Source organism: Telmatherina bonti, assembly GCF_933228915.1.
Source record: "Telmatherina bonti genome assembly, chromosome: 17".
NCBI classification, from domain to species: domain Eukaryota; kingdom Metazoa; phylum Chordata; class Actinopteri; order Atheriniformes; family Telmatherinidae; genus Telmatherina; species Telmatherina bonti.
In genome coordinates, this window is record NC_136615.1 from 20,431,167 (window position 1) to 20,442,736 (window position 11,570).

Consider the following 11,570-nt stretch of genomic DNA (forward strand, 5'->3'; position numbering starts at 1 on the left):
GAAACTGTTGATGTGATGAGGTTTTTAAAGACGTAATACTTTCTTTTTCCTTTTCCGACAGTGACATGATAAAAGTGTGAAAGGCAGTATCGTTTCCTGCAGAGCCTGAACAAGTTTCATAGGCAAACAGGCATGTTGCCAAAAGATAGAATTACAAGTGATGCCATGTACCTCAGTATAAACCATAACTGCAGAATTCACAAACAATTCAGTACACAAGCAAATAGGTTGTTCTGTTCTGATGAGGCACACAGCTTCTACAGCTAAACTTTCTAGTAGCTTTGGCGCCATCTTGTGGTCATTGAGTATAACTGCAGCAGTCACCCTTGAAATAAAAAAGAAGCGCTCTCGCCCTCGTTAGTTTGATTAGAGCACATTTTACTGCCTCTCAAATCAAGCTAGCAACCTGTTAATGTAATTGAGTCAAATGGTAAAAGGCTGACTCATCGAAGAACTGCAACCAATTAAACAAATGGACGTCACTAATGGAGCAGCAATGAAAAATGTAAAAAGAATGAAAGCTGGAGGTCATTACAAATTATCTTTTATCTGTTAAAAGATGTCAGACACATCCATGTCTCTCCAATAAGATTAATCATTCTTTAACATAAGATCAATAACAAAAAAAATGTGGACAGGTGTTAGAGAACATCGGTCTTTGGTTTTAATTGGTATTACAAACAGTAAAACAAGGCACTGTGTTAATTAGTAGAAAGAAAAAAGGCATGAAGAGGGAAAAAAAAAATTAAGTGATTTGCAGAACAGAGGCCATTCAGTCTTCTACTCGCCGCCACACAGCTCCAGCAGGATTTTGCGATAGTCACCAGATGTGTCTCCCTAAGATGACAGAGAGGTCCATGAAACTTCAAAGTATTAAAGATTGGAATTATTTGCAAATTATTTGATGATTTCAAACTAATAACAAGCAACATGGCTGTCTTATTCAGATTAATAATAAACAATATATAATATAGGTAGTATTGTCCAAAGTATCATCCCAGTCCAACATCACTGAACAATCGAATTGTAATCATCATTATTAGACCACTGCTGATGTATTGCAAAACTTTTGCTGAGTGCAGCATCTCCCCACCCCTCACCTTGATAAAGGAGTGCAGAGTCTTTCCATACATCTTCAAGAATTGTGCCTTAATGTCCAACATGTCAATCTCAGCCCTGGATACCATTATTCTGATGAGAACACTATCTGTTGTGCCAAGCCCCTGATGGGAAAGAAAGAGATCTCTATTCAACCAACATTCACGACAGCAGTGTCTGTTCACATCATGTTTAAGCAGGAAAACAACAAAAACAAAAAACATTAGAATTTCCTCTTTTTTTTTCTTTTTTTTTATTTGATGTATAAAATACTTCTAAACAACATGCAAATAGAACTATATTAACGAACGAACATAAGGCAGCCACCTTTACTTTATAACTGTTTACCTTCATTGATTTGTATAATCGTTCTGCGAAAAACCCCGGCTTGTTCCTCACACATTTCACTGCAAAACAAGAAAACAAATCACTGCAACAAACATCAGCTCATTTACTGAAGCAGAGTTGCAGATGTCTGTTTTGGGCTTCGGGGAACATCTCTAGTCCCTTGCCAGCAGCAGAGTTTCCACACTAAACTCACTAATTAGTATCAATTACCACGAAGTTTACAAACCTGTTACAAAACGATAATGATTAAAAGCAGAATAAAACCATTTAAACCATTTTGCAAAGCATTTATGTCCTATAATTAAATAAAAAAGACTAGTACGAAGACATGAGAGCATCACATGGAAACTGAATTTTTTTTTTCATTTTTGATTCAATTCATCTCATTATTTAACCTTATATGTTAAATTCATGATTATACTGATGTAATAAATTAATTAATTAAATATAAAATTATATCAAAAGTGAATATGACATGTCCCTGAGAAGACAGACCTATGGCTAGAAAGACGTCCTCCAGGCAGCCAGACATCTCCCTCTTGATGCTTTCCTCAATGTCTCTCCCAGAAATCTTTTGATACTCCTCAAACACTGCAATAAAAATAAGTTAAAAGATTAATGAGGAAGCAGAATATAAACAATGAAGCTGATCATTGTGAACTCTTATGTCACTAATTTAAGGATTATGAGTCAATAAATGTAAAAATAAGTGTTTGTTCATCAAATGGCCACAAGGTGTCAGTAAAGTCCCAAAACACAAGAACTTCAAATGTAATTTTGAGCCAAGTACCTCTCAGCAGATGGTTTCGGTTCCTCACACACAGCACTGTGAGGAATTTGACCTCATCTGTGCCCCATCGAGCCTCTCCAGCCTCAAAGATTTCCTACAATTACAAGCACAAAAATGGACTCCTTATGAAAGTATAATGCAGGGAGGTTCAACACTCCATTTCATCTGGAAGCGAGAGGCTTTACCTTGGCATCTTGAGCAGCCTGAGCCTCGTCCACTTTCTCACTTACATCCCGTCCAGCCTTAAATGCAAAAGACACAGTCGACTGAGATTAACAAGCAAAGAATTGCACAAAAGTTCCGGGTTGTTCAGCGGCTTCTCCTTTCCCACACCCCAGAAAGATAAATACAGCTAAATACATCTATCCATTCATTTTCTATCCTGCTTATTCCAATTCAGCATCAAGCTGGGGTTTATACCACCGATTAGCAGACCAGGAACACCCAGACCAGGTCACCAGTCCACCACAGGGCCCAGCAGTAAAACAAAAAATAAAAAAAACTATCCTTATCACTGGAAGTACAATGTAATTTTTGAAACAGAGAAGTTCATTATAGTACTGACCAGGAAATCAAAGTACACATTTTAAAAAAAAAAAGAAGACATTTTTGGCTGATCGGTATGTTTTACACAACCACAGGCCACTTGACTTGCTAAAATATAATTTATAAAATGTTTAATACGATAGACAAAAGAAAACTTTACCTTCCATAAAAAACTCCCACATTATTCATAACTTCATATACTGTCTCATTTCAAGTAATTTCTTAGGGATTTAACAGATTATTGATATTAATTTTACATCCAGACACCCATGTTGATAAGGGCTTCATTATATCTGATAATGATCTTCTATAATAACATCACTGCTAAAATAACTCTAACTCATATATTAACTAATAACTCTGGCCAAAGCTGAGACGGTTTGAGGTGTCAGTGTTTGTTTACCGTGAGTAAAGAGACCAACACTCTTTGAAACATCCCAGATGTGTCCCCACACACAGCATCTTCCAGACTCTTCTCATATTCTGCCAAGAAAAATGCAACAAAGAAAGTTAAGACTGTCTCATAATAACTAAAGTACATAGCATTGTGTTAGATTTAAATGATCACTAATGGTAAATACTGGGCTGAAAATGAAAACTGATATTCATAGAAAATAATATATGTTACATTTGCTATTGGCAACATTTGATCAAAGACATTAGTTAATAAACTAAAAAATCTGTTCTAATACTTAACTCATGCAGTGTGGCTAGCCACTAATTATGCTGTTAATTTTAGCACAAGGCATGCACCACAATAGTGGTATAGATGGAGTCATTTAAAAACCACTTCAAGAGGCACCAAATACTTTCATTCAAGCCACAAGGAGGAACAAAGAAGCAAACAATGACCTGCCAGCGATGCAATGCATTTTATGAATAATTTACAGCATCCACCGCTTTCTAATAATGAGGCTTAGTCACTGCTACTCCATATCATATCTCATACACAGCAGGCAGCCAGAGATATGAGCTCATGCCAGAGTTTCTATTTAAAGACGTGACAAAGTTACCTTTCTTGTAGAACTCATTGATGACTTGTATTTCCTTGTTGGACCTTGAAGCCAGAATATCAATGAGGCACGCCTCTTCTGTTCCAGCCCCCTGAGAAAAGTCAGCATACAGTCAGCTGAAGTAAAGCAAGAAGGAGCTCAGAGTGTAGGAGTAAAGACCAGTCTATCTTTTGACATTGTAAATGAATCCCATCAAACACAACAATGCAGGATTTTTTAATTTCCTTTGAATATTTTACAAAACATCCACGTCAAAAATAAAGAGTTTTCAGGGTAAAATTTTTTTTTATTTATTTATTTATTTATTTTTTTTAAATCAGATCATGGTGCAATGTCTCATCACTACATTAAAGTGTTTTTAAACTCTTTTTGAAGATTACCAGGTAGGAGATGCAATCAGGACAACCTGGAATCAAGCAATAGTCTGATCACCTAACATGGCCTGATGGAGATGTGTTTTCAGAAATGTAAGGATGTTAAGGGTTTATGGCACCAAGGTGCTGATTTTATCCAGCTGACACCTCAGGTTTGGTCTTTTGTTGGTATTGGAAGAAAAAAAAAGAACTAACAGAACAGTGTAAACATGCACATATATAACGATGATGCAAGCGACAAAGGAAACTGACCTTCATAGCGTTCCTCAGCTCATAGGCATCATATACATGTGGGAGCATCAGTAGACCCAGGACCACGCTGCGGAAGTTCCCACTCAGCTCGGAGGACAGATCATCAGCCAAGTCCTGCAGATAGGTCCAGACAAATTAACAGTCAGACAACGTTCTCCTAAAAATTCATTCAGACGACATTCAGTCATGAAAACTGATTTTCTTTGACATTAATATGAATCTGACCGCACACACTCAAGATGCCCCGACTTCTCCACTAGAGGGTGTGATTTAAGGAAAGAGTTTGGTGAACGGAGAAGCTGTTCCACAAACACACCCTTGTGACCGCATGTGGGTGTCAACATACTAAACATGACTCACTCTTTCTGCCTGCAACAGTTCCTCTCTTAACTTTTGCTTTTCCTGCAGTTCCCTCACAGTTTTACTCATTTATCTTTAACTGACACAAAGCCGGGACTTCTGCAAAATCTCAATATGCCAATACAATAAAAATCTCAATGTTCCCTTTTAGTTAATATATTGATCCTCTTTGATCATTAACAAAACACAAGGAGCAAATTACAGAGATGGATTCAGTTTTTTTTTATAGGAGACCTTCCCCTTTCCTACAGATTACAAGGCCCTATCTGTCTGTGTTTACAAGCGGCCATTTCTGCTTTAGTTAATGGTCAACTCATACGTTATCTGCAATGTTTATATACCACACATAGAGAGAAAAAAAATGAGAGCACACAGTGGAATAGGAAGTTCAGAGATGACATATCCAATACTGCTGCCAGCAAAGTTCCTCAAGGCTGCTGTTGTTTCTCCACCTCCTCTTCATTCACTATTTGTAAAAATCCCTCACAAATACTCTCCGTTTGCTACCTTTGAGCTCTGATAAGTCAAACATCTTACCTTCCCAACAGATTGTTTATAGGCCTCTTTGATGCGCTGCCTTTGTGCAATTGTACGGTGCGCTAGGACTTCAATGATAGCTGCCTCATTCGTGCCTGAAAGCAAAATCATAATTCAGTCAATCTTAAATGATAACATCCATGCATCCCTGTTCCTATAACCAAGCCTAGCAGCAAGAGTTCAGCCATAATGTGTAAAACAGAAAAGGCCATTAGAGCTGCCTCCATGGAGATCGTCTTAACACACTGATGTTTGTTGCTGTTGTCATAGAAACCATCTGTTTGCAAAGGGGGAGCAAACTAGAATCAGGAGAAAGTGATTAAACTCGTCATCCTTAACAGCATCAACATTCTTCACCAGACATTCACTGACAGAGAGAAAAATCTCCCGTCTGAATGCTTGTTAGGAAGTACCACCTCTCGAAGCAGTCAGAACCTGTCAGCATCATTTCAGACCAATGTGACCCATAATAGGATCAGTTTGCTATTACTGCCTGCATGATCAGCAAAGTCAGGCTGCATTAAGGTCCCAGAATGAATGACTATGTAAAAGAAAAGTTTAAAACTGCTGCAACTACAAGAACTACAAGATATTTTTCAAACTTTCCTCTAGAGGATGGAAAAGACAGATGTTTTTCTTTTCCATGGAAGTCAAACTTAGTTTTCTCTTTAGCCACTGATAGTTTGTGGGTCACTCACCAGCTCCCTTCATGGCTTCTCTCAGCTTCTGGACATCTGCGTCAGCATTAAAACCAGACGCCTCAGTCACTGTTCCACGGGTTCCAATCTGCTCATAAAAAGATACAATTATTACTGCTTATCTACGAAAGAGACAACGTAAACAGACACAGGTATAAAGTCCCCTTGCACTTAACTTCTTTCCATTTAATATTTACCTTTTGAGATTAAATATCATTTATTGGAGGTTTTAGATACATTGGCTCGCCCTTTAATCAGTTTATGCATGTACTAACAAAAGAAATTATGTAATAAGGTATTTCAAGGCTAATTGAGGTTCAACAACAACAAAAAGCCTGTAGTTGGGCCCTAAGTTCCAACGTACCTCACAAGTAATGTGGTTTTGATAAACATATGTACCTCTTTGAAGTTGTATCTGGTTAAATGACTGCTTTTATTACAAGAAAAAAGAAGAAAATGGATTGAATCATCTCTTAAAGCATATCTGAGGGAAACATTAAAAACCTATTAATACTGTTTACACACCAACTAGCTATGCTACAGGGTGAAGTTATTCCTCTTTTCACGGGTCGTACACAAAAATGTGCCTCTTCAGAGATGAAGCCGTGTGTTGTCTCTTTTTGCTACATTCCATTCAATTCATTACTGGAAGGATTTTTTTTTTACATAAAAACCCGAACAGATCAGCATTTTTTGCAAACTCAACAGCTCTTACTCAACTGTAATGAATGACAAATGAGTTCATGCAAAAATAGCACAGGTTCTAACTTTATACCACATTTGAGGATGTTAAACATTAAAACAGATCTAAGACTTTTTTTTTTTTACCACTGTTTACAAAAGCCTTAGAATTCACAATTTGTCCTGATTATTGTAATTACACCCAATGTTTGCTGATCATGTAAATGTTAGTGATTCTAGGACTGTGCTCTCGGGTGGAAAAGCTGCTTCAGAGGAGACTTACTGCTGCCATTGTAGGAAGAGTGTAGAGTACAAAACTGGAGGTCCAGAGAGCTACAAAAGAAACATAAAATTAATGCTTACTTACACGTCAGTTCCACAATTATTAGATTATAAAGTAGTGTTAGGCATATTAGTGACTTCTGAGCTGGGGGTGTTCCATGACTGTGGGGGGTGGGGTGGGGGGTTAACAAATGTTGTAATAACATGAACAGCCTGTCACTGAATGATGACGCTGTATAACAAAGTATTTTTCTTTTCAGTTAGAAACATGCTGTTGGAAAGCTGCCAGATTATAACCGGGGGGAAAAAATACCGAAAAGGCATTTCCTGTTCATTTCTTTAAATTACAGTGGTTCTGACATATCTGATCATGCTCGTATGACGTTCCCATAAATCAATACACTGGAGATAAGTTGGGAATAGCCTGAACAACCCCCTACCAGGCTACGTTCCCATATTAACTTACTGGAATTTAACTTAACTTTTATTAATTAGCCTTTTTAAGACAAAAGATAAAAGATTACAGTTTGTTACGTTACGTTACGTTAACATAGCCAGTTAAACCAGTAAATCCACTTCAATGATATGTACCTGAAGACTTTTCCAAGGAAGGTTTCACAAATGCTGTAATAAAGCCTGCGCTAAAGCCTGAGCAATCATCTGACATCCTGACCCACGCTGTCTGTTCCAAAACCCTGGGTATGAATTAACTGTCACAACTCCTAGGGACAGGTAAGACACTGCGTGGGACCCTCAACCTCAAAGGACTGCGGTAGAGGACCTGAGCTTGAGATGACCGGCCACACAGCCAACCTAGAGGAGATGGGAGGGTGGGTGAGGGAATACCCCTGCTTTTTGTAGTATCCTCCTTTTGCTTAGCTTCTGAAGCTTTTGTTTGTTTGGCCACACCTGCAATTACTTCACAGTGGTAGTGGGAATTCAATCCCCACCTGTTTTTCTTTCTGTGGGGATTAACTTACCTACAGACAAAACCATCGCAGATCCGTCCTACACAATCCAATCTAACACATTTACTTGTCAAATTCAGCGGTCTGCGTTTCAGGACCCTGCCACACCAGGCTGGTTTGTTGTGCTTGTAATGTTTGTTTGTATTCTGTTTGTCTTTACTGTAACTATGTTTTTAATTTTAATTGTGATTGCTCCTGTTTGCAGGTTGTACTGCTGCTTTTCTTGACCAGGACTCCCTGAAAAGAGATCTGGAATCTTAATGAGCCCTCACTGGTTAAATATTGGCTATGTACATTTAGAAAAAAAAAATGCCAGTGCACGTGATTCTTTCACACTTTCATCCATATTTTGGCCACAATACATATTTTACTCTGCTGCTGAAACACAAATGTTTTAAGGTAAAGGTATGAATTGTTTGTATATAAAACAGAGCAACCACTGCTGCAACCAACCTGCGTTTTCAAACACATGCAAATGTCTACATGGTACTTTTCCTTTGTAGGAAACACAGGAAACTTTGAGTGGATATTCTGCAAGTGAATCTCGGTCCAGTTGTTGAGAAAGATTCGTGTGTAAATCTTTTATTCTTTGAAAGCAAATTATTGGATTAAAAACTTGTAACGTCAGCTAATTTCCTGGAAATTGTGCAAGAGTTATTTAAGGAAATGTGTGATGAAACTGAAAATGAAAAATATTTTTATATATAAATATTTATTTTCTCTTTTTTTTTTTTTTTTTTAAATTGCGAAAAGTTTTACGTTTTAGTATATTATCAAACCTGCACAAATCTGAACACTTATATCCAACATATTGTGTAGATTAAAAAAAACTAACAAGCAAAAACTGAACATACACAGAAAAAGTAAGTATCTGCAGAATGGCCTCTTTACAGTGAACTTGGCAGAAAGTTAGTGGACACACCCTGCAGACACCGCGCCTCCTGTCAGAGCTCCAGTCTGATAAAGTCAAACAGTAAAATATGACAAAACGGGACATTAATGACACTTTACCTTTTCCGACGACTGCTGACTCAGTCCGAAGCCCGACAGGAAGATTGTGTCTCGGTAAAAACACTCAACAGCTTTTAGCTACGGCTGCACTTATGTCCCACCCTCTTGATGCTAGATCCTCTTTTTCGCGTGCACTTCAGTGCGCAGTAGTGTTTATGATGCATTCATGGATCTAATCCCGCCACGGAAAGATGAAAACCTCCGTTCAGTTCAGACGCACGGCTCAAGTTTTTAGAGGTAATCCAGCTGCATAAAAGTTTGATCACATTCTGCAGTTATTTTATTCAAATACAGTTAAATAGTTATGTTTTAATGTTTTTATGAATAAATCAAGTTCTTTCCCCCAGTGTTTTCATTCTGCCACAATAAATAACCAAAAAAAAAAAAAAAAAAGCTAAATAAATTAAAAAAAAATTTTATTGATTCATACCTCTACCTTCAAGTCAATGAGAATTTGATCTTAAAGCATGCAATGCCAATGCTGGGTAATGGTTATAGTGTTTAATACTGCTGCAACAAAATTAACATAAGTTGAACATTTTTTAAGTGAAATGTTTTATGCACTGTGGAGGGCAGAACATGTTTAAATCATCTTGTATTTAGGCCGGATATTGATTTGTTACAGCACTTCAGTAATTTGGACAGTGAATAGGCAGAAATTTTCATTTTTGTCTAACAGATTTGGCAAAAAAAAAAAAAAAAAAAAAAAATGTTTGACTATATATATTGTTTAAATGTGATTGACAGTCTAAATTGCACCTCATATTGTAACTGTATGCAAAGATGGCTTTTTCCACTTTGCTAAAACACTGAGAGAAAAATGTCTTTTATTTAAACTTGATTCCTTATATCTGAATGAAAAACATACGACTGAAAGCTACCAGATGTAGAGGTCAACTGGAAGTTGTTACATCACCAGCTTCCCCAATACACATGCTGCAGATTACTTGGGCTGGTAAATATATAAGGAGTAAATTGTATGACCCCCACAACGACACTGACTGCTTACAAAGTGACTGGCACAACTAAATGAGATGTGTGCCCCAAAATTGATTCAAAAGAGCTTATACACCTACAGTTAGACACTAAATAACCAACATGTGGTACAAATGTTCTTTTAGGAGAGACAAAATCGCTAAAAGAAAGATAAAAGTTTACCAAAATATGTCAAAATTATCTTAAAGAGACAGACAACTATGTACAAAAGCACAATGAACTTCTGAACCAACCAGATCTCTCAGATCATCAGGGTCAATCTACTTTCTGTTCCCAGTGTCAGAACCAAAGAGTCAGCATTTAGTTTTTATGCTCCTCACATGTGGAAAGGCCCAAAAAACTGCAGTTCTGCTGAAATTCTCAGCTGCTTTAAAACAAAGTTAAAGCTTTTATTTGCTGTCTTCCATCAAAAAATTGTTAGTTCTTCAGACTGTAACTTTTATTTCAAGCATTTTATCTACTTTCAGTTTCTGTTTTATTTTATATCTTTAATGTCATTTTAAAGCTTGTTTTTTTGTGCTTCCTGCACCCCACTGTAATGCGTTTAGGTGTTGTTGGGAACACACTTTGAATTGTCTTGTAGCTTACATAAATGTGCGACAAAAACAAACTTTTTTAAAAGCTACTTTAATAGCTTTTTGGTTTGGGATATTTATCCTGTGTTTATTATATTTTGTGTCAGTCATCAGTCAGAGTTGCTCTGCTCATAGTTACAAAAGCATAGTGTTGACAACTAATTTAAAAAAAATTGTTACCTTATGTTATAACCTGATCATTTTATTGTATGAAAATTGGAAACGTATCATGTTATACATATGTTTTATTGAAAAAATGTGAAACGTATTACATCATAATGTGATATGTTTTGTGAAAACATGGAATACGATACCCTTCTTTGATTAAGAAAACTGCATACTTTAAATCAGAAAAATATCATTTACCAAATGGGACTAAGTTTTACTTCATAGGAGAGACTGGAACTGTGATTCTTGGAGGACACATCTTTGCTCTTTGCCAGAAAGGACTATATCTCCCTGTCGGCTCATTTATCCTAGTGTAGTGGTGCATAACGCCTGTATAATTTTGATTTTAGTTTTCAAGAGACAACATGGCAGTAGGCATAATCACTGGTACATGTTAACCCAAAGCAAAACACACACAGACACACACACACCATCTCACTGCATGCTGGCAGGTGATGTGTGCTGCTCATAATTGTCCTACATAATTGTGTATTATACAATAAATGAATAGAGAAATTAATCTAATAATAATAATTAATAATAATTAAGCAATTGTCAAAAACAACTGAAATGTTTCTGCTTGACAAGAATAATTTCCATAAAATGTATTTTGCGCCAATATTTTTAAGTAGCAGCAACATCTACATGCAGTACTTTGTGTTTCATGTTTTTATAATGCAACAATCACATTATCACATGATATGTTTCACATTTTTACAATAAAACTATTACATTATAACATGATAAGGATTTTTAAATAAATTCTTTTAAAGATCGAAACCCAGTTTAGGGCAGTGTGAACATGACAACAATGAAACAACTATACAACTCCCATTGAGAAAAACCTCAGACTTAATCTTTATTATGATGATG

At 36.6% G+C, this 11,570-nt stretch overlaps 1 protein-coding gene across 1 annotated transcript; it reads right to left on the reverse strand.

Annotated features, from left to right (window-relative positions):
* Window positions 1-337: 337 nt before the first annotated feature.
* anxa4 (annexin A4) lies at window positions 338-9,080 on the reverse strand. The gene is made up of 13 exons (XM_079256720.1): window positions 8,959-9,080; window positions 6,981-7,030; window positions 6,017-6,104; window positions 5,319-5,413; window positions 4,422-4,535; window positions 3,796-3,886; window positions 3,186-3,265; window positions 2,422-2,478; window positions 2,237-2,330; window positions 1,942-2,037; window positions 1,447-1,505; window positions 1,101-1,223; window positions 338-837 (listed from the first exon to the last, which is right to left on the reverse strand). The coding sequence occupies exons 2-13, from the start codon at window positions 6,987-6,989 to the stop codon at window positions 781-783; spliced, it is 963 nt and encodes a 320-aa protein (XP_079112846.1). The 5' UTR covers window positions 6,990-7,030; window positions 8,959-9,080; the 3' UTR covers window positions 338-780.
* Between the last annotated feature and the right edge of the window lie 2,490 nt (window positions 9,081-11,570).